The 23,590-nt window shown below is 34.5% G+C and overlaps 1 protein-coding gene across 1 annotated transcript in view; it reads left to right on the top strand.

The window, feature by feature from the left end:
* Positions 1–1,519: 1,519 nt before the first annotated feature.
* The window catches only part of LOC107719710 (E3 ubiquitin-protein ligase RNF123-like), a 146,096-nt gene continuing 124,025 nt past the window's right edge, over positions 1,520–23,590 (top strand). Inside the window, exons 1-23 of the mRNA XM_016527196.1 lie at positions 1,520–1,621; positions 2,150–2,235; positions 2,326–2,413; positions 5,632–5,711; positions 6,403–6,497; positions 7,591–7,645; positions 7,798–7,883; positions 8,952–9,038; positions 9,289–9,356; positions 9,496–9,621; positions 11,620–11,734; positions 11,843–11,947; positions 12,030–12,155; positions 12,241–12,333; positions 12,792–12,865; positions 14,780–14,897; positions 15,055–15,154; positions 15,633–15,694; positions 17,798–17,869; positions 18,455–18,575; positions 19,301–19,402; positions 20,810–20,817; positions 23,181–23,373. Of these exons, the coding sequence (XP_016382682.1) occupies positions 2,157–2,235; positions 2,326–2,413; positions 5,632–5,711; positions 6,403–6,497; positions 7,591–7,645; positions 7,798–7,883; positions 8,952–9,038; positions 9,289–9,356; positions 9,496–9,621; positions 11,620–11,734; positions 11,843–11,947; positions 12,030–12,155; positions 12,241–12,333; positions 12,792–12,865; positions 14,780–14,897; positions 15,055–15,154; positions 15,633–15,694; positions 17,798–17,869; positions 18,455–18,575; positions 19,301–19,402; positions 20,810–20,817; positions 23,181–23,373 (2,053 nt within the window). The 5' untranslated portion in view covers positions 1,520–1,621; positions 2,150–2,156. The remainder of the gene's footprint in view (positions 1,622–2,149; positions 2,236–2,325; positions 2,414–5,631; positions 5,712–6,402; positions 6,498–7,590; positions 7,646–7,797; positions 7,884–8,951; positions 9,039–9,288; positions 9,357–9,495; positions 9,622–11,619; positions 11,735–11,842; positions 11,948–12,029; positions 12,156–12,240; positions 12,334–12,791; positions 12,866–14,779; positions 14,898–15,054; positions 15,155–15,632; positions 15,695–17,797; positions 17,870–18,454; positions 18,576–19,300; positions 19,403–20,809; positions 20,818–23,180; positions 23,374–23,590) is intronic.

Raw genomic sequence — 23,590 nt, 5'->3', positions numbered from 1 at the left:
CCCAGTTTTGTATTCTTAGTTTGGTAAAATTCAGATTTATGTTGATAAATTTATAAAAGAATTTTGCCAATCGTTACATTGATAAATGTGTCAAGTATTTTTTCTAACTGATGGCATATCATTGTGCTAAACACAATATTGTCGAATGAGTGTTGCTATGCATTCATATTTACCACACACTTCTACAGATCTTGCACTTATATACAACGAATTATAATTACTACAGGCTAAATCTATACCTTAACTATAACTTACATAATTTTTTGATGTAAAAAAGATACTGTTAAACCTTAGTTTTTGCCAAATAGTCATCTACTGTTATTCAGCGACTTTTCGGGCAAAATCCAGTCAGTTTAATGGGAATCCACCCACGTGATTTTGCAAGCTGCTTGGTTAAAACTGAATTTTGTTTAAGCTATTTTAAGCAATCAGCTACACTATTGACAATATGGACCTTTTTGCCGGCGGAATTTTGCAATTAATGCACGTTAATTACAGTTATGACACTAAATTTAATATCTGAAGCTGTCAGTTCTTATCATTCTAGGTATTGTAGCTAACGTTTTATATATGATACGCCCAAATGGCATAATTTTCTATAACATTGTATTGTGTATTTTAAATGTAACGGTTATTTAAGGACTGAGGCGTAAATTATTAATGTCCAGAATGCTGCTGAAGAGTCATGTGACAACTGTTACTTTTCTCAGCGCTGTTCACGGTGGCCCAATCACTGCCGTTTGTGATTACTGGGATGATTTCCAAATTTAATCAGATGCAGAGTGAATAGATTCATATTAATAGATTTAACGTAATATAAATCCGGCTTTTTAGCCCTCTAACGTCCCCTATAGGAATAACTTATAGGAAACAGTTATCCGAAAACATTTGCCACCCAGTGGTCTTTTATGGATTTTATGGTTCGCATTAGTTCATGTCTAAACATATTTTGTCCTAAAACTCGCCCCATAGCCGTGAATCGTATGTGTTAAAAGAATTGGGGGGCACTTTTGCATGCTAACAACTGTTTATTACAAGTCGCACAACTAAATTCCTGCAGAGGGCTCTTCGTGGCTCATAATGCCGCGTCCCTTATTGAATCGTATTCAAATCCTTTTATGTTAAAGGAGAATTTTGTATATTGAATTGTATAAGCATTTTAATCGGTTGATTCCAAATAGTGACACTTGATGTATAAAATACACATCCGCTTGCGAAACGCTATATAATGTTGTAAGCAAAACGTCTCTGATTGGTCCATCCCAAAAAGCGATGAGAAAAGTAACAACAAACACGCCGTCTCTGAAATACTTCAAACTGCATCCCGGACAATAATTAACACATAAATAACGACAACATAGAATACAAATAATGCTGAGATAAAATCAAACAGAGACAATATAAAATTAGAATTTTTTAAATATAAATCCATCGTAACTGACCAATGAGAGACACTCTCCGGGCCATCAAGCCCCGCCCATTTTATCACTCCCGTTCATTCACTGTCATCCCACCGCTTATTGTATTTCTATGCTTAAAGGCAGTGACTGTAGACACATTTAAAGAGGAGAGCCCAACAACAACATCTGCTGATCACAAACAAACACAGCACACCAAATCAGTGAGTACTGCAGGAGAAATTAACCAAACAACAAGCGTTAACGTCGCTTTATCTGTGTATTTTATATTTGACATGTTATCATAGCAGCTCTGGCTGTCATATGTGTTCAACACGGAGGCTGAAACACATTAAATATTGTTTTTCTTGCACATATGCTGGGCATTTTAGACCCCCGACAGTCATTAAATGATATTTTAATTGGTTGTAAACACATTAAACACGGCCGTTAAGCCGTTATGTTAGCGGGATAGTGGCTAAAGAGAGAGTATGTTTATATTATGTGTATGTTTGTATATGTTTGCTCAGATAACAGCATGCAAACATTGAAACTACAAGTTATTTGCAGGTTTCATTCTAGTTTGAGACTGTTGTCAAAATAATTTCTAGTCTACTAGTCAGCATTTTATTTAGCCTATCTGTATTCTTTATCCTATTCTTTATCCTATTGTTGTTAGACTAGAGGATACTATATGCAATGCTATAAATGTATACTATAATTAATTATGGTTTTATAATTGATCTGTCTAGTAGCAGTATGAGCTCAAAGGGTGGCACTGTCCTGTCCCGACGCAACTATCGCCTGGCATCAGACACAGACAAACCCAAAGTCACAGGTATGTCCTTATAAAGAGGCTTTATTGATGTAAACCCACTGTAAATTGATTAATCATCAAATGTACATATTTTGATGTATCTTTTTTTAGGAATTGTCAATGAGAAGTTACTGAGCGACTATCTGCACCATGTGTTTCCTGCCTCCAGTAAGCCGGGACCGGCATCAGCGGCGTACAGGTTAGTGGATTACCCAAGATTCCTCCTTGTTTTTGGGTCTATGGTTGACCTTTTGTATGTAGAATATTCCTTTGTGGGGGCTTTTGCCTTGTATGCACAAACATACACATAAGCACATGCACACACTACCGGTCAAGAGTTTGAAATAATTAATATTTCTTAAAGTTTTTGAAAGAAGTCTCTTCTGCTCACCGAGGCTGCATTTATTTGATCAACAATACAGTAAAAACAGCAATGCTGTGAAGCAGCAAAGTGTTTTCCATGTAAATATATTGTAAAACGTGATTTATTGCTGTGATCAAAGCTGAATTTTCAGCATCATTACTCCAGTCTTCAGTGTCACAGGATCCTTCAGAAATCATTCTAATATGCTGATTTGCTGCTCAGTTATTCTCAAATATTATTGATGCCCAGTTATTATTAATGGTTCTTATTATTGTCAATGTTGAAATTATCACTATTTTCATGATAACCGTGATGATTTTTATTTTCCCCATGGTAAAAGAACAGTGTTTATTTGAAACTGAAATATTTTGTAACATTATAAAAGTCTTTACTGTCACTTTTGAACAATTTAATACATCCTTGCTGAATATCGCATTATTTTATTTATTTATGTTTTTTAAATCTTACTCACCCCAAACATTTGAATGGTAGTGTATCACCGTTTTCACCAAAAATGTGACCCTGGACCACAAAACCAGTCATAAAGGGGCGGTCACACTGCACTTTTAGTTCCATTGACTTCCATTCATACGCATGCGAATGCGTCAAACCGGAAACGTAAGCTCAAACGAAAAAATTCGCATTTCGCTGCGTTCCAAAGTTCAAGTTTGGTGAACTCTGACCTGCGAATTCGCATCACGTGAAGACGTGTGACCAGTAGAAGATCGATACGTCACTGCGTGACCTCTCTGTACAGAAATTCAAAAATGGAGGAAGCGCTAATTTTAGCCGTAGCGCAGCATCCTATTTTATATAATACTTCTTTAAAAGATTATAAAAATCAGACGGTACATTTGAATGCGGACACATTTTATAATTTTTTATTGCTTAGTATATATATATATGAGAGAGAGAGAGAGAGAACAATATAATTACCATACACAAGTGTATTATTATTAAATTACTTAATGTTGTTCGTTATTTTATATATTTATATTTTAAGACTCATTTTAAAATTAATTTTGGACCTCACCACAGGAACTTATAAAATGACCTATTTAAAGGGAAAAACCGACAGCACTTAAAAATGTAATATATATATATATATGTATGTATGTATGTATGTATGTACAGTCAAACCAAAATTTATTCAGACACCTTGAACATTTCATTCATTAATACAGTTTATTCACTATAGTTTAAAAAAAATGGTAATAAAATATGACCGAGCTCAAAGTACTCCTTGTGGCGATCCTCATCCATCCGAAGCTCCTGAATTAAAGAATGGAACTCTCCCCGCTCATTCCGAGTCCGTAGAATAGGGTGAACCCACAGCCTTCCGCTCCTTCCGAGTCCGTAGAATAGGGTGAACCCCCAGCCTTCTCTTTTCCAGACGCTTTCGACGCCGTCGCAAAAGACACAGTACAAGCACATCTGAATCCATGTTGTGATAACTGAGGGAAAACCTATATCTTCAATAAAAAAATTAAATAAAATAAAAAAACTGCGGGGAAACCTTGCTAAAAAATCTAAATATTGAGAAAATCATCTTTAAAGTTGTTCAAATGAAGTTCTTAGCAATGCATATTACTAATCAAACATTAAGTTTTGATATATTTACAGTAGGAAATTTACTAAATATCTTCATGGAACACGATCTTTACTTAAAATCCTAATGATTTTTGGCATAAAAGAAAAATCTATAATTTTGACCCATACAATGTATTGTTGGCTATTGCTACAAATATACCCCACGACTTAAGACTGGTTTTGTGCTCCAGGGTCACACATATTAAGTTCACAAAACTGTTTTCCACATCAAATTGCTTTTGATCATATGTGTAATTAATAATATGTTGTAATTGTATATTTTGGTTATTTTTTTTGTATATTTTGTTTTATTTAACAATTTCACAATATTATTAATCACATTTTTAGATCATTAGTCATCAAATCCTCTGTAAATATTGCTTGCAAATTTAATTTTAAGCTGTCTCACATTTCAAGTCATTTTAAGTGAATGAAAAGTATGGTGTGTGAGTGAATGAGTGGATTACTGTTTTGCCTGCCTATAAATCAACCATTTGACTCATTCATGCATATTTTAAACAATTTGTGAGTATTTTAGGGCTGTGATCCTTAAATAGAGTCTATTAATGTCACCTCTGTGTACTCGTTTTAAATATGCCTGACACGATTTTTGGTATATTGAGAAAAGTAGCTATTGTTACACTGAATGGCTGTACTTTTATTGTTTTAATTCTTGAAAACCCATTTTTGTCTTCGGCCCTTACATATTATTTGATCTCATATTTAGTTTTGAATTGTGAATTATTTTTTCACCTGCATGTTTTTGAAGCATGATTTGCTTCATGTTAATCAAGTGCAGCTGGTTATGGGAGGAGGGGCTTCTTGTTCTAGAGAGCATCTGATTGGACAGAAATCTGTGCAAAGCAGGATGAGTCATCAGTATTTTTTACTCTGTTGAAGTATAACTTATTCGGCGGATCGTAACAAATCATGAAGAAATGAAGTTTGCTGCATTAGTTGTTTGAGTGGAAGTTGCTGGCCTCGTCCCGCTCTTGATCCCAGCCAGTGTCTGGTTACTGGAGCTGATCTATACATAGAGCATGATGGGACATGAGAGAAAGCTGACACTCACAGAGCAGTGAAGCGGCTCATGTGTTTACATCTCTAATGCTGGATTTCATGTCAGGCGTCATGATGGGCGTCTGTCAGCACTGCATAAAACCGCATTGCTGCCATGTGACACTAAACTTCATTTATTCACAGATATTTAGCTCGGAAGAAATTTGAGAGCTTCATTTTAATGCTTTTCTTTTTTTAATGTAAATATAAATTCAATGCATATGATTTCAGTTTATTTCCAAATTGTAATTCTATTCTGAATCCCATCTTTTCAATGTATCACTTACTTTATAAATAAAATGCATTCTATTTTCTCTGATATGTCTAGTTAGATCAGTCGGTCGTTGTCTAGTCTCTTCAGTGTGTGAGCTGACAAGTTCTGGTGTCGTGTCTCGTCCCTGTAGGAAAACCCTGACGTTCCAGGATCTCGGAGCTCATCTGGAGAAGCTGCTGGCTGAAGATAATGTGACTGAGGACAGCAGAGGTCAGACAAACACTTACACATACACTGCTGAGCGTCTCACAAATTACTGGGAAATTGAATGTATTTGCTGAAAAAAACACACTTATTTTATGTAATATTTATTCATAATTCATCAGTTATTATTGACATCTACTGTACCCCCAAATATGTTTATTTATTCGTTGATTTATGTGCTAATTTATGTTTTATTTATTGATTGATTGATTGTAGTAATGTTGTCGTTGTCTAGTCTCTTCAGTGTGTGAGCTGACAAGTTCTGGTGTCGTGTCTCGTCCCTGTAGGAAAACCCTGACGTTCCAGGATCTCGGAGCTCATCTGGAGAAGCTGCTGGCTGAAGATAATGTGACTGAGGACAGCAGAGGTCAGACAAACACTTACACATACACTGCTGAGCGTCTCACAAATTACTGGGAAATTGAATGTGCTTGCTGAAAAAAACACACTTATTTTATGTAATATTTATTCATAATTCATCAGTTATTATTGACATCTACTGTACCCCCAAATATGTTTATTTATTCGTTGATTTATGTGCTAATTTATGTTTTATTTATTGATTGATTGATTGTAGTAATGTTTTCAGCCATGTTTTCATTATTTTATTTCATATATAATACTTTATATCTAATATATCCATTATTATATATTGATATATTAATTTATGTGAAATTGTATTTCTTTTTCTGTACAGATCAGATAGAAGGCTGTCTTGGACCTTCAACTGTTGTCCTGGATCACAGCAGTGGGTTTGAAGGGCTGTTATTTGTTGACGATGACCTTTTGGGGGTGAGAAATTGACATTATATAAATTTATTTTATTTTATTTTATTTAAAGTAAAATAAAATAAAATATAAAATAAAAAAAATTTATGAATAAATACGTTTAATAAAATGTAGTAAATAAAATTTCATTTTATTTTAAATAAAATGTAAAATAAATTATTTAAAATATTTAAAATACAATCATTTATTTAAAAAATTTTTTATTTTATTTTATTCAAAGTAAACTTGTGCCGGTATTCGGTAATGCGATATATCACGGTAATGAATATGCACGATATTGTTATCGTGGGCACTTCTAAATTATTTAAAGTAAAATAAAATATAAATGAATAAAAACATTTAATAAAATTTTGTAAATAAAATTTTCATTTTATTTTAAATAAAATGTAAAATAAATTATTTAAATATTTAAAATACAATAATTTATTTAAAATAAAATAAAATAAAATAAAAATAAAATAAAATACAATTTATTTTATTATTTTATTTTATTTTATTTTACAACTGCCAAGTAAACTTAGAATTTAGGGGTGTGTTCACACCTGTCTTGTTTGGTTCGATTGAATCGAACTCAAGTTCGTTTCCCCCCTTGGTGCGGATCTTTTGGGCAGGTGTGAATACAACAATCGCACTCGGGTGCGCACCAAACAACTGTACCGAGACCCAGCTGAAGAGGTGGTCTCGGTCCGCTTCCAAACGAACTCTGGTACGGTTGAATGGATAAACCAATGAATGGATGACCTTAAGCACACGTGTGGTTTTGTTTACAGTTTCTGGTTCACTTGCAAAAACGGCAGTGTGAAAGCAAACCGCACCAAACAAACAAAAAAAAAATCAACATTGTATTTGGTCCGGACCAAAGCAAGTGAACTAGTGCACTTTCCTGGTGTGAATACACCCTAGGTCTGCTTTAAAATAATTCAAATTCAGGTCAGTTCACTATTAAATTGACTTGATGGTGAGAAGTCAATTTAGTCAATAACACCAGGAAAGTGTATTATGAATTCAAATGGGGCCAATTTTCACTTTTTAGACCGGTGTGTTGTTTACTGTTAAATGTGTTCAGGTTTGTTCTTCCTCTCTTTTTGGATTGAAGGTCATCGGCCACAGTAACTTCAGCTCCATCAGAGCCACCACTTGTGTTTACAAAGGTAACGTTTCAATGACTAAACTGTACCATATAGTGAAATGCTAATTCTATGGTGCTCTTGTACGGTGAAGTACCTTGAAGTAAATGCAACCTAAATTACTATACCATAGTACCACTGCGGTACTGTTTTTAATAGTTTTTTATTGGTTTTAGGGAAATGGGTCTATGAAGTTCTCATCTCATCTCAAGGCCTAATGCAAATCGGATGGTGCACATTGAACTGCAGATTCAACCAAGAGGTACAAGCCAGTAACTTCACCATTTTAGAGGTCAATTCTGGAGTGTGGAGCCGTACAAATTGCATATTCACTCTAATAGTTAGCTAGCTCTCATGGGAAGCTTTCAAAGCCGCAGAAATCACGCAGATTAATCTAGATTAGATGACGACTGTTCGCTCTGCTCTTGAAATCCTTTTTAAATCTCAGATTTGGCTTAAAGGGATAGTTCACCCAAAAATGAAAATTCTGTCATTAATTACTCACCCTCATGTCGTTCCAAACCTGTAAAACCTTCGTTCATCTTCGGAACACAAATTAAGATATTTTTGATGCATTCTGAGAGCTCTCTGACCCTCCCATAGACAGCAAGGATCCTTACACGATCAACGTCCAGAAACGTAGCAAGGAGATCGGTAAAATAGTCCATGTGACATCAGGGGTTCAACCGTAATTTTACGAAGCTACGAGAATACTTTTTGTGCGAAAAAAAACACAAAAAAACCCGACTTTATTCAACAATTCGTCTCCTCCTCGTCACCCTAGCGCCATTTTGGAGAGTAACGTTATCCACTGAACGTAAATTGCGTATGCTGTTTTGTGTCAGCCGCACCACACAGATACGCTTTTTTAACGTCGTTTACGTTTTGATTTGAACGAAAACAACGTATCCGCGTGACGCAGATGACACAAAACAGCATACGCAATTTACGTTTATAATACAATAATACAAAAATAATACAAAGAGAATACAAAAAGTATTCTCGTAGCTTCGTAAAATTACGGTTGAACCCCTGATGTCACATGGATTATTTTACCGATCTCCTTGCTACGTTTATGGACCTTGATCATGGTAATTACATTGCTGTCTATGGGAGGGTCAGAGAGCTCTCAGAATGCATCAAAAATATCTTAATTTGTGTTCCGAAGATGAACGGAGGTCCTACGGGTTTAGAACGACATGAGGGTGAGTAATTAATGACACAATTTTCATTTTTGGGTGAACTATCCCTTTAATTTATCTGTGAGATTGGTTTGTTCAAGTCGATTACTGCCAGATACGGTACGCTGTGGATCTGTGTTTGTGTTCAGGAAGGGGTCGGGGACACGCCGGACTCGTACGCTTACGACGGAAACAGAGTTCGCAAATGGAACGTGACAACCACCAACTACGGCAAGGTGAAAACATAGCGTTTCACACATTCAGTTCAGCGGTCAAGCTCAATTTGTGCTTGTGAATTTTTTTTGACCTTGACAGTTTGGTCGTAGTTTGCTTGTTTAAAGACTTACGTAACAGTCTTATCAAACACAATTCTGATTGGATGAGCCACATTTTTATGAAAGCATTGAGCCACTCAAGGCCATACATAGTAGTACATTTTAACACGAAGCCTCTCATTATTGATTCTTTTTATTTCTTTTGCTTTAGTCCTGGGCTGCTGGTGATATCGTCAGCTGTTTGATAGATTTGGATGAGGGAACCATTACGTTTTGTCTGTAAGTATAGTTTTATTATTGGATGTACGTTATAGTTTGGTATGAAAGCATGAGAAACTGATGTGAAATTCTAATTAGTAGACATTAACGGACATATCTGTGAATTGTTGTTAATAGCAGTATTTTTTTTCTTTTTCAGTAACGGACAGTCTCTCGGTGTTGCGTTCAGCAATATTAAGACGGGGCCAGGCGTCGCATATTTCCCTGCAATCAGCCTTTCCTTCAAAGAGTCTGTAGCCTTCAATTTCGGCAGCCGTCCTCTCAGATATCCTTCTCATTTTTATGCATATACATACAGATTTTATGTAATGTGTATGACATACATTTTAATTTATTCTAAAACATACAATCATAAATGAATTAATCTAATTAGGTAGTAATTAGAAGTACATATGTGACCATGGACCACAAAACCAGTCATAAGGGTCAATTTTTTGAAAGCATAGGACAATATTTGGTCGAGATACAACTATTTAGATGACTGGTTTTGTGCTCCAGGGTCACATATATTATACATTAATAGTTTTATTTATATTATTTATAAATATTATTTATTATTTACAAATATATTATTATACATATACACATGCTTAATATTATTTAAGATTTTCAAGTACTTACATTTATTTATGTAATATTTATACATGTATAATGTAATATGTTACATAGTATATTATAATAACTAATATATTGCAACATAGATTGATTCATAAGACTTCTAAATACAGCATATATGTATAATAAAATAATGTAATTACCTATTATTCCAAATACGGCTTGAACAATAAATTGATATTTTTAGGACTTCAGAATAAAAGTAGATGTATAAATTCTAGATGTTAAATTTGTAATATTTAATTGTTTTATTTATTAATAATATAAAGTAATATATTTATTTTAAACACATTATATATGTTTATTTAATAATATTGTTATTGAATAAAATTATTATATTTATTTCAAGGAAAACTTGAAAAATCATTTATAAGACATATTTATATTATAACATTTTAAGTGATCTGTTTTAATAATGTAATCCAGTTTATTTTTTAGAAATACATGATATATATTTACATTTCATATAATATGTTTATTGAATAATAATGTAATATTTATTTCAAGTACAACTTGAAACTTGATAATATATTTATAAGATGTCAGAATAAAAGTAGATGCATGTTTAAATTGTAACCAATTTAATTGATATATATGATTACACTTTAGTATAGGGACTAATTCTCACTAGTAACTCGTTGCTTATTAGCATGCCTATTATTAACATATTGGCTGTTTATTAGTACTTATAAAACGCATATTCTGCATGACCATATTCTACATCCCTAATCCAAAACCAATACCTAAACTTCACAACTACCTTATTAATAACTATTAATAAGCAGCGAATTTGGAGTTTATTGAGGCAAAAGTCATAGTTAATGGTTTGTTAATTGCGAGAATCGGATCTTAAAATAAAGTGTGACCGACATATTTATTAATTATATAATGTAATTATAATGTAATTATATGTGTCCCTGCACCACAAAACCAGTCTTAAGTCGCTGGGGTATATTTGTAGCAATAGCCAAAAATACATTGTATGGGTCAAAATAGATTTTTCTTTTATGCCAAAAATCATTAGGATATTAAGTAAAGATCATGTTCCATGAAGATATTTTGTAAATTTCCTTCCGTAAATATATCAAAACTTAAAGGGGTCCTATTATGCTCTTTTACAAAGTTTACAAAACAAAACTTGATTTTGTTTTGGGGGTGTACTAGAACATGCTCTCATGCTTGGTGGTTCGAAAAACACATTATTTTTCACATAATTTACATTATTACAACACCTCTCTCCCCAGCCTGGCACAAACAGCTCGATTAGTTCCGGCTTTGATGAGGGTCCGCCTTCCAAAAAACAAAATGTGTTGAGTTAAAAAATAAATTGCAACCACTGTTTCCTGACATCATCCGCTTTCGGAAGCCCCAACAAAGACGTTTGGGCACGGAGGTGAAAAAACTGCGTTTCAGGCGGTCGCACACCGGACGAGAAACAACTTTAAAGGTGATTTTCTCAATATTTTAATTTTTTTGCACCCTCAGATTCCAGATTTTCAAATTGACAAAATTGACCCTTATGACTGGTTTTGTGGTCCAGGGTCACATATAATGTTTTCAGGTATACCTTAAAAACCATAAAAACAAAACATGTGAAACCGTAGACCAACCACAAACGCTTAAAACCCTTAACTCATCTGTTCCTCACGTACCCTGTGGAAGGTTACCTTCCTCTTCAAAGCCCACCAACTACTGACCTCATCAAAGCCAACAGGCTTCTGGGATACCTCAAGACAGTCCTGTCCACCTACATCGACACACAGGTGCCTACTGTACAGTGTGTTGCTTCAGAATAGAAGAAAATGCAGTGTGATGTATCAATCTTTAAAACAAAACTGAATGAGAAGACATTTGATTTTGTTTTTCGTCAGGAGGAGAAGCTTGTGGAGAGAGACAGCGGAGTCTGGCAGATTCAAGGAGATCCCACCATCCTGGTCACCCTTGCACATATATTCAACCACTTCGCACCTCTCATGGTAAATCACTCAGAGTTTCTGTAAAACCATTGTCGTTGTTCCATAAACCACTTTATTTAATGCTAATGTGTGTGTCTGCTAGTGCAAAGTGTACTTAGTGGAGGATGTGCTGATGAACTTCCTGTTGAGTATTTTGGAGGGTGGAGGATCTGTCGAAGAGCATCCTCTTATACAACAGCTGCTGGACCTTTTCTGGCTTCTCATGGAGGTACAGACTCAAAACGTCTGGAATGAGATTGGATATAATGTGTTTTATTCTTCTGAGACTGTAATTTTTTCTTCTTCTCCTGAAGGACCACGAGGTGAGCGAGTGTCTGAAGCAGCTGATGATGTCTCTGCTGAGAGCGTATCGTTTCTCTCCCATCATCCCTGATCTGGGCTTTCAGGTGAGAAACCCAATGATTGCCCTCTCATGCAAATCCATTTTCCAAGCTGTTGTAATGTTATATTGAAGTTTATTGGTGCTGAGAATGATAGAACCGCTGACAGGAAGGAAAAAGGAAAACATTATTGCATGCTGGGAACTCGTACTTCAAAGCATGTTCATGCTTAGCGTCTGCATTTGTCTAATCAGAGGCAGAGAGGTGTTGACGTCCTCCTGGCCCATTGATGTTAATGGCAATTATCAGCAGGGACATGGGCTGTGTGCCCATCCCACTTGAAATAAATGTCTTGTTAAAATGAAAAGGACTGAGGCACTTTGTGTTGAGCTTGCTGTAATGTGTTTGATGTCCATGGTTGTGAGAGGGAACTGGCAACATGTTGATCCAAATTATTACTGTGGCAGCCAGTGCTTAACAGATGGAAGCTTTATTGAAACCTGTTTTCTTTCTCTGTCCTCCAGATTCATTACCTTCGTCTGACCACAGCGATACTCCGGCATGAGAAGTCCAGGAAGTACCTGCTCAGCAACGTCCTATATCCTCTTGGTTATAACTTTCATAGGACACTTTACCTTTTGAAAATCACTCCAGAAAGGCAAAAAATTTAGAAAAATCTATTAATTAGAAATATATTCATAGCATTTTAGCATTCTTGCATTCTCGTGGCCATTGCCTACTGAACTTCACTGTAGATCACGTAGGTGGATAGATAGGTGAAATAAAATAAGGTAGATGTTTCAAACACGTGAACTATGGACCTGTTCCACTAAATTTGACAACCATAGTGTGTCCGAGTATTTTATTATCTTTATTGTTATGAATAATAAATCTATTTATTTCTTATGAAAAATTTGTAGGTAAGTAGATATTTATGTATATGTTGATACATAGGTAGGTAGGTTGGTAAATGCTTATGATGTGTCAAAAGGTAGACATTTTTAGTAGGTAGCTAGATTTCGGATAGATAATATAGGTATTATATGTCAATATATGTCTTTAGCTAGGTAGATGGATAGATATGTTGAAAGGTAGGTAGGTAGGTCAATAGATGATGGTATATATTTAGATATATGGACAGAAATGTTTGCAGGTAGGTAGATAGGTCATTAGATTATGCTATAAATTTAGGTAAAGATAGGTAGGTCAATAGATTATGGTATATATTTAGGTAGATGGATAGATATGTTTGCTGGTAGGTAGATAGGTCAATAGATTATGGTATATATTTAGGTAGATGGATAGATATGTTGCTAGGTAGGTAGATAGGTCAATAGATTATGGTATATATTTAGGTAGATGGATAGATATGTTGCTAGGTAGGTAGATAGGTCAATAGATTATGGTATATATTTAGGTAGATGGATAGATATGTTGCTAGGTAGGTAGATAGGTCAATAGATTATGGTATATATTTAGGTAGATGGATAGATATGTTGCTAGGTAGGTAGATAGGTCAATAGATTATGGTATATATTTAGGTAGATGGATAGAAATGTTGACAGGTAGGTAGGTCAATAGATTATGGTATATATTTAGGGAGATGGATCGATATGATGACTCGTAGGTAGGTCAATAGATTATGGTATATATTTAGGTAGATGGTTAGATATGTTGATAGGTAGGTAGGTCAATAGATTATGGTATATATTTAGGTAGATGGATAGATATGTTTGCTGGTAGGTAGATAGGTCAGTACATTATGGTATATATTTATATAGATATGTTGCTAGGTAGGTAGGTCAATAGATTATGGTATATATTTAGGTAGTTGGATAGATATGTTGCTAGGTAGGTAGATAGGTCAATAGATTATGGTATATATTTAGGTAGATGGATAGATATGTTGCTAGGTAGGTAGATAGGTCAATAGATTATGGTATATATTTAGGTAGATGGATAGATATGTTGCTAGGTAGGTAGATAGGTCAATAGATTATGGTATATATTTAGGTAGATGGATAGATATGGTGGTAGGTATGTAGGTCAATAGATTATGCTATATATTTAGGTAGTTGGATAGATATGTTGATAGATAGATTGATAGATAGATATGTGATGTTGAGATTGAGGTGGTTGTATCAATATTTATGTAGCTAGATTTATGAAAAGATGTAAATAGGTGGATATTTAGTAGCTGGGTATGTGGATATTTAGGTAAGTATTTACATTATGGGCATATAAGTAGTTAGATATGTTTATGGATTTATTACAAAATATGTAAACTCTGTACACAATTAAAAAAAATATATATATACATAAAAGTTTTGCACAACATATATACAACAGTTGTTTACTACTAGAACTAGAAGCCAAAGTTTGGTCATAGTACAAGCATTCAATTTAACTTTCCAGTAGTTTTCTCTGGCTGTAAGGAAGAACTGCCTAAACAGACATGTTAGAAGCATTTAGCTTGTGGATTTGTATGGGTTTCGTTCCTTAACAGCATCACGTTTGACGTGCTCCGATCTGTGGTCTTCTTCTACATCAAGACCCCTCTGAGAGTGAAGGAGGCAGGGCTGGAGGAGCTCATCCCGACCACCTGGTGGCCCACACGCTTCGACAAAGAGGTTAGAAACATCCGGACACATGAGTATGAATATGAATAGCATTATATACACAGGCTTCACAAAAGCTGTAACCTGAAATGATCTCGTCAGGCAAACACTAATCTGAACTGAGCGACAGATGAATAATTCTCCGCTGTCTCTCCTGACGCGTGTCCAGGGCAAAGATGAGAGGGACACACGCGAGGAGACGGCCGAGGAGAGGCTGAGACGGCGAGCGTACGAGCGCGGCTGTCACAGACTGAAAAAGAGGATTGAGGGTATGTCACACACACAACATCAGATCTGCCACATCAGATATCTGTCACTGTGACACTCAGCTGAACCCGTGTGTGTGTGTGTAGTTGTGGAGGAGCTGCAGGTTCAGATCACCACCTGGTGGCCCACACGCTTTGACAAAGAGGTTAGAAACATCCGGACACATGAGTATGAATATGAATAGCATTATATACACAGGCTTCACAAAAGCTGTAACCTGAAATGATCTCGTCAGGCAAACACTAATCTGAACTGAGCGACAGATGAATAATTCTCCGCTGTCTCTCCTGACGCGTGTCCAGGGCAAAGATGAGAGGGACACACGCGAGGAGACGCCCGAGGAGAGGCTGAGACGGCGAGCGTACGAGCGCGGCTGTCACAGACTGAAAAAGAGGATTGAGGGTATGTCACACACACAACATCAGATCTGCAAGCATATCTGTCACTGTGACACTCAGCTGAACCCGTGTGTGTGTGTAGTTGTGGAGGAGCTGCAGGTTCAGATCCTGAGGTTAATGCTGAACAATAAAGACAAGGGGACGGTATGTTGATGCTTGTTTTGCACACGTCTGCTCGCACAGTTGTGTTTTATTATATTTATAAAATGTATAATATGGGAATGTCAGAGAATGGCCCATTTAGACAGGAAGACCCAGTCTGACCTACATGAAAAGTGTCAAACAGTTTTTTTTGTGTAAAAAAAAATCTAAATGGGACAGTGTTGTTATTGTGAACTAAAACTATTAAAAATAATTTTGATAAATTGAAATAAAGCTAAAATTAAATAAAATAAATAAATAAATATTAGAGGAAAAAATTACATTTAAGACCTTAGAAACTAGTGCCTTTGGAAACTAACTTAAAATAAATGTAAGTTGAAGTACTATAATTACTGAAACTAAAACTGAAATAAAAAATATAGCTAAATAGAAATATTCAGAAAAAAAGATATAACAGAAATAGAAAATATTCAGAAATATTCATAAAAATAATTAGAAAAAACTAAATCTTATAAAAAATCACAAAAGCACAAGCTAAAATGAAAACAAAATATAAAATAAATGCTTATTCAAGATATTAAGAATTATAAAAGTATTTAACACTGAAATTGGATGAAACCACAAAAATATAAATACTAGTTATTAAATTAATCTGGTTTATATAATAATTATTACTATTATATTAATTTTCTTCATAATATCTAGTACCCTAACATAAACCTTTTTTGGGGGGATATTTTTACAATTCAACTAAGATGTTGTTTAGCCCAAATACGTTTTTAATTTTTTTTATTTAAAGGGGTCATATGATGCGATTTAAATTTGTCCTTTCTCTTTGGAGTGTTACAAGCTCTTGGTGCATAAAGAAGATCTGTAAAGTTGCAAAGACTAAAGTCTCAAATCCAAAGAGACATTCTTTATAAAAGTTAAGAGTCAACCACGCCTACCTAAAACGGCTCGTTCTAACACGCATGACCCCACATGGCTACATCACGATGTGGGAAGATTTGCATAACGCGCCCACAATGTTCACGCAAAGAAAGAAAGCGTAACTTTTATTCTCGCTGTAGTATTGATACAAATAAAAGTAATGCTTGTTACATACTATTGACCCAGTACTGACACATATTATTTATTAGGTGGTTGGCTTGGTCAATCAGAGCACACCTCGCTTTTCAGACTGATGAGCTTTGTAAAAATCGACGCGTTTCAGAAAGGCGGGGCATAGAGGAGAAACAATAATGTACAGTATGTGGAAAATAATGTTTTTTTAACCTTAAACCGCATAAACACATTTCATTACACCAAATACACAAAATAATGTTCTTTTTAGCAACATCAAATTTTGCTAAATTTATTTTTAAATTTAGCAAAAATGTTTTGCCCTTTAAATTTATTTTATTTTTTTATTTAGTGAGACCTTCTTTTAAAATTTTAGTTTATTATATTTGGGAGTTCACCATAAAAATAGCCTATATAACTAGTACTACAGCTTATGTCTTCAAAAGCCATATAATGGTTTTGTGTGATCATCAGAACATAATTTAAAGGTATAGTTCACCCAAAAATGAAAATTCTGTCATTAATTACTCACCCTCATGTTGTTCCAAACCCCTAAGACTTTGGAACACAGATTTTTCGCTGAATGTAAACAACACTGATTAAATTGATTACGTTCTGGGGTACTCTCCAAAATGGGGGAAGACGGTAACTCTGGGAGAAGAATTGCTGAATAAATTATGTTATTATTGTTTTCTTTGCGCACAAAAAGTATTCTCTCTGCTTTGTAAACTTACGGTTGAACCCCTGATGTCACATGGACTATTTTAACGATGTCCTTTGCTACGTTTCTGTGCGTTGATCGTGGTAATATCCTTGCTGTCTATGGAGGGTCAGAAAGGTCTCAGATTTTATCAAATTTTATTATTTTAATTATAATAAATTTTATTATTTATTTTATCTTTGTGTTCCGAAGATGAACAAAGGTAATTAATGACATAATTTTTATTTTTGGGTGAACTATCCCTTTGCCTGAGACTCGACAAACGATTGCCATCTAGAGAAAGATTAATATTCAGTTACAAGTTGTGAATGCTTCTGATCCAACCTGTGTGCCGTAATTACCTGTGTCTCTTTTTTTCACAGGGCGAAGCTTCTCGATACATTTTCCTGAACAAATTCCGCAAGTTCCTTCAAGAGAACGCCAGCAATAGAGGGGTAGGACACACAGGACAGCTTTGGCCTCCTTCATACCATATATGTTCCATATCTGCATAGTATCTAGATATTCTTTATCTGGATTGGATATTCCTTTACATGTGATGAATAGATCATAAGATCACAGTCTATTTCTGCAAAAGCAAAAGTAAAAGCTACAAACCCGCCACACAGCATTTGGTACGATTTAAAGAGCTCCTGCCACAGAAGGTCTTCCAATCAATGCTGCAAACAGGACATTTCAGAAATATGTTACTTAATGTGTTTTGATGACTGGTACATCTGCTTTGTTTTGTTTTTATTAGTTCCAGTATCATATAAATTGGCAAATTGTGCTGACATAAAGGATGTAACAATAAAGACAAAAGAAGCTTGAGGATTTTATAATTCTCAGTGCATGCTTTTTGGCACTGAATCTGATGTTCCCTGCTTAAACTTCACAGAAGTAAATGAATATGGCCATTTTCTGTAACGGGATTGTTATTGATAGGATTGTTTCAGTTAATTTGCAGTGATCAGGCTTTTATTGGAGGGTTTGATGTTTGTCTCATGCTTCAATTGATGTGATGTTGTTTGTGTGTTCAGAACCCCACAGTGTTGTGTCCTCCTGAATACATGGTGTGTTTCATACACCGGCTCATCACGGCCATCAGGAGCTACTGGGATGAAGGCAAGAGAAAAAGCCCAGGATCCATCAGCAGTGAAGGTACACATTTCTCATTGATATAAATTATATTTTTTTTCAATAAAAATGAAAAGAAAAAAAAAAGTATGTATGTATGTGTGTATAATAATGCACGGCAATCAGCTCATTTTTTTTAAAGTGGCGTTTATCAGTTTTTGCAAATGAACCCTTCATATTGTTAAATAACTTGAACTATTAAAAATATTTTTGGTAGTTGAAATAAAGCTTATATATATATATATATATATAAGAAAATATTACATGACAAACTTCCAGCGAAAACTAAAAATCTTGCCTCGGCAAATAACTGAATGAGTTGAAGCACTAAAATTAAAATAACAATTTTAAGTTGCAGCAACTAAAACTCAAATAAAAATAAATGAAACCTACATGGTTATATTTAAAAACATTATTAAAAAATAAAATATGTAATCCAAAAAATATAATTCAAGTCATTCAAAATGACAAAAAATTTAATTAAAAATGAAAATAAAAGCTAATTCAAAATATTTATAAAACCCAAACAATATATAAATAATACTAAAATAACTATGCTTATTTCTTTATTATAATTCTTTATTTCTTTATTTCTTTTGTATTTTATAAATACAAATAAATACAAAATAAAATATACAAATAAAAAACCTGAAGTAAATGAAAATGTTGCATTGGCTGCTAACATAAAGTTAAGGCACTGAACTTATAATTGAATGTCATGTCATTGACCCCATTTGTGTTCCCGTCAGACGCGTACGTCCCCCCTCAGCTCTTCTACAACGGGAAGGTGGATTACTTTGACCTGCAGCGTTTAGGAGGACTTCTCTCGCATCTGAAGAAAACGCTCAAAGGTTGGTAAAAAACACATGTAAAGTGTGTTTCAGAGGTTGGTCAAATAATTACCCAGCATGCAGCTGCTCTAGACACCACCAGAGGGAGCAGAAGGTCAATTTGTTTTGAGTGTTACTCGCACTGACAGCAGATACAATCCAGTCGGTTAAAACCTCTGAAGACAAGAAATAAAGCTTTTCTGTATGAGGTGTGGCAACAACAAAAGTACTTTTGTTTTACTTTTTAATTTTGTTTGTTTTCAGAAGCTCGCTTTAATGCTTTCAGACGTAACGGTTTTTAATCTTCCTAGACGTAAACAGAGACGTGCAATCTCATATTGATGTGCCTGTTATGTTCGTTTTGTTTGGTAACTCTTGCAATTTCACTATTGATCTTTTCAAAGCTGCCAGACGAATGGTTTAGATGGATCAACCCCCCAAATTAGTTTTAAATTGAGACCGAATACATTGTACACTTCCTGCAGGGTGTTTTCTTTTTATTTTCTCTTTTTTTTTTGGTTTCCGACTTCATTATTAACCTCAAAAACATTGGTGGTCGTTACTGTGATTTGTGGCATCATTAAAATTTCTGAAATGATGGGAAAAGACGGATGCTGGCGGCGTTCAGAAAGACTGGGATGCAGATGGATATTGATTTCCCTCAAGGCAGCGGTACATGCCGCAAAAATATTGACGAACAGCAGGGAACACGCTAAGATAGAGTGAGAGAGAGGGAAGGAGGATGAAGGAAGTGGTTGAGAGTTGTGCCTTTGATGTAATATGTTCTTTTGTGGTTTGCGTTAGATGATTTTGTTTGTCTGAGGTATTTGACAGGAGTTTGCCTGGATTGGCTGCAAGTTCTGTGGTGAAGTTCAAATTTGTATATGGCCCAAAAAACATGAGGATCTGAATTTAGGTGTCAGACAGCATGACGCTTGAACAGAATAATTAACATTAAACATAGCATAGAATTGTTTAATGAATAGCAACATTTACATTTTAAAATGAATAAGCTTTAAATTTTAAATTTTTACATTTAAATTTTAAAGCTTCTGATAAAGAAACTCATCTAAGTCTTGAATGACCTGAGGTTGAGGAAATTTTCAGGAAATTTTCATTTTTGGGTGAACTATTCCATTAATGTCCCAAAAGTGTCACACATCACTAAGTTTGTAGCATTGCTAATTTTAGTTAGTTTCACCTCCACACTACATATGTGGTTCATGAAATAACTTTCCACTTCATAAATTCCTCCAGAAACTTGAGAAGGGGCCTCGCTGCTTGTACACCATGAAAACACAATGATCCCATTTCCCCATATTATAGTTATCAATAAAAGTGTCAAAATAGTCAAATAAATCTGACGTTTGACATACAATTTTCGATGTATTATGATTTGAGGCTCACATAATCTGTTGTATTATACAGAGCGGATGGTACGTAAGTTATGAATCAGCCTGGTACTATTCACCCATTGTGATTAAAATGAAAGGCATCTTCGACAATTGTGTTTGTATACGCTTGTTTCCAGGGCTCGCATTGCGGGGGGATGGCATCCCCCTGGTCGAAAAAAATGACAAAAAGCATGTCACTCTGTAAAACCTCCGTCCCCCCTTACCATCCCCTTTGGATTATTAATTGTGTATTACGTAGAATTTATCATGCACATAAAATGTTAAAATTCTCTACTTATGATAATTCACCAACTAAATAACGGCGATTAGCCAATTCGAACTCGTTACTGTAACAAGCTGCACACAAGCTGGAAGCAAGTTTTCGTCATTTTTCGCGCAAAACCGGTTCAAGCGCAATTTTTGAAGTTCTTTAAAAAGAAGACAACAGAAGGTATGATTTTTCCTTGATTAGAATTTAAAGGCATTCCCCTGATATAACGTTATTGTGCTGTCTGACTGTGAAGGACTGAGAGACAATAGGAGAGCAGACAATATCCGACTTTTCAAAAAAACAAAACAAAAAAACTATCCCTTCTTGAGAGTCCAAAAGCATTCACTGCGCGATGAAGCCTATTAGAATGGAGTTAGAATGCCCTTATAATTCCAGCAATGAAACAAAAAATATCCATGTATGAGTTTTTGTTTTATATTCATTGCACAAGCAACGTTCTTTTCTGAATATCAGCACCTGATCATCACATGTGCGCTAGCACAAATGTGCTATTAGTTTTATACAACAGTGCAGGGCAACACAGTGTTCTGTTCCTTGAATGAATCTGTTTTTGAACGAATCGACTGAGCCAGTGATTCAACTGTCCATTCAGATAGACTCACTTGTTTAGTTTCTGACTAAATCAGCCGTTTTGAACGAATCGTTTGACTTGAATGATTCACTAAATCATTTATTAAAACAGGGACTTGCTGCAACCTACTGGCAGTTTTATTGTCTTATTTATTTATCTATCCATGACAGACCTAAACCAGCCTAAGGTGCCAGCACAAAAACACATTCAGCAAAATAATGTTTAATTATCAATATTGACCAAAATTCCTCCATTTCAGGCCCCAGAAGAAAAAAAAAAAAAAAACTTATAAATAATAGTCCTTTTTAATAAGGCTAATGTTTTTCTTTAAATAAAAACTGCATTTATTTGATCAAAAATACAGAAATGTGAAATATTACAATTTAAAATAAATGTTCTCTATTTGAATATATATTAAAATGTAATTTAATGCTGAATTTTCAGCATCATTACTCCAGTCTTCAGTGACACATGATCCTTCAGAAATCATTCTAATATGCTGATTTATTATAAATATTGGAAACATTTGTGCTGCTTAACATTTTTAGGCTCTTTTTATTTTTATATAATTATAATATAGTATCATAATCTTACATAGGATCATTATATAATATCGTATTTTGTATACAATATAATATAGGATCATTATCTTATATAATTTTAAAATATATATTAATACTTTGAATGTTATATTTTTATAATACCATATATATTTCTATAGCACAACTAAACACAACAACAGTTGACCAGTGTATGTATGTAATATGTTATAAAAATGTTACATTTTATTTATTTATTTATTGTAAAGGTAAATTAAATACAAATATTCATACATATAAATCACATGAATAATTAAACTATTTCTTTTGTAATTTACATTATAAAATAATGTATTATTTTAAATGTAATTAATTATAATTCATTATTTCACTTCATTTACATATGTGTATTGAAATTTTTATGCAAACACACACAAACACACGCACACACACACACGCACACACACATACATACTGTACAATATAACTATTAGTATTAATATTAAAACATTGATTTATATTATTTATATTGAAATCAAATAATAATATACTGCAAACTACTATAATTGTATATTTTATTATATGCTTTTTATTGTATTACTGTTATTTTTATATATTTTTTATAGTTTTTGTGTAACTTTATTTAGTTTTACCTTGTTGCCATGGCAACGTAATGCCTAAAACCCTGAAGTGACCCTTAAAAACTGACGAGAACAACTTTCTAGCTCAAATAAGACAAACTGTAACAGAAAAGTGCCTTTGTAAATTTACAAGCTTCACATTTCTTTTACATTCTCCAAAACACGTCCCCTTTTACTTACATTTCGTGGCCCCATTTAGTTCCATTAGAAGTGACCTGGATTTTGGCTGTAGCTGAATCTCTTTGAGACGTCCGGTGTCGAGCGCTTTGTTTAGTGCAGCTAGTCTAGTTTTGTTGGTGAGGACGTTATGCTGAATGTCCTGCGGCTGAAGATGAATGCTGTTGTGTGTTTGGGAACGGCAGAGACCGTCTGGCGCTGTGGCCATGGGTGGCGCTTTGGCCCGTCCCAGCTGGTTGAGCTCCCCGACGCTGGGCAGAGCCAACCGCTTCCTGAGCACCGCCGCCGTCAGCCTCATGACCCCTCGACGACCCCTCGCCCCGCCGGAGAAGGTCAAGGTCCGGACCCTCGCCGTGGAGCAGAGAACCGAAGAAGACAGTGAGTCCAGCGGCTGACTTAGTTTTGCTGCTATTTTTAAATAATAATAATAATAATACATGTATTTTTTTTATTATATATAATATTTATAATTTTCTTTTTATCATATTTTATTTTAATTTTATAGTGCTATTTTAAATATCAATTAAAGGGTTACTCCACTCCAAAATGAAAATTTTGTCATTAATCACTTACCCCCATGTCGTTCCAAACCCGT

This window comes from Sinocyclocheilus rhinocerous, unplaced genomic scaffold, assembly GCF_001515625.1.
Source record: "Sinocyclocheilus rhinocerous isolate Xijiao unplaced genomic scaffold, SAMN03320098_v1.1 scaffold331, whole genome shotgun sequence".
Taxonomy (NCBI): Eukaryota; Metazoa; Chordata; class Actinopteri; order Cypriniformes; family Cyprinidae; genus Sinocyclocheilus; species Sinocyclocheilus rhinocerous.
Note: the sequence above shows the minus strand (reverse complement) of the source record. Positions and strands in the feature narration are given on the sequence as shown.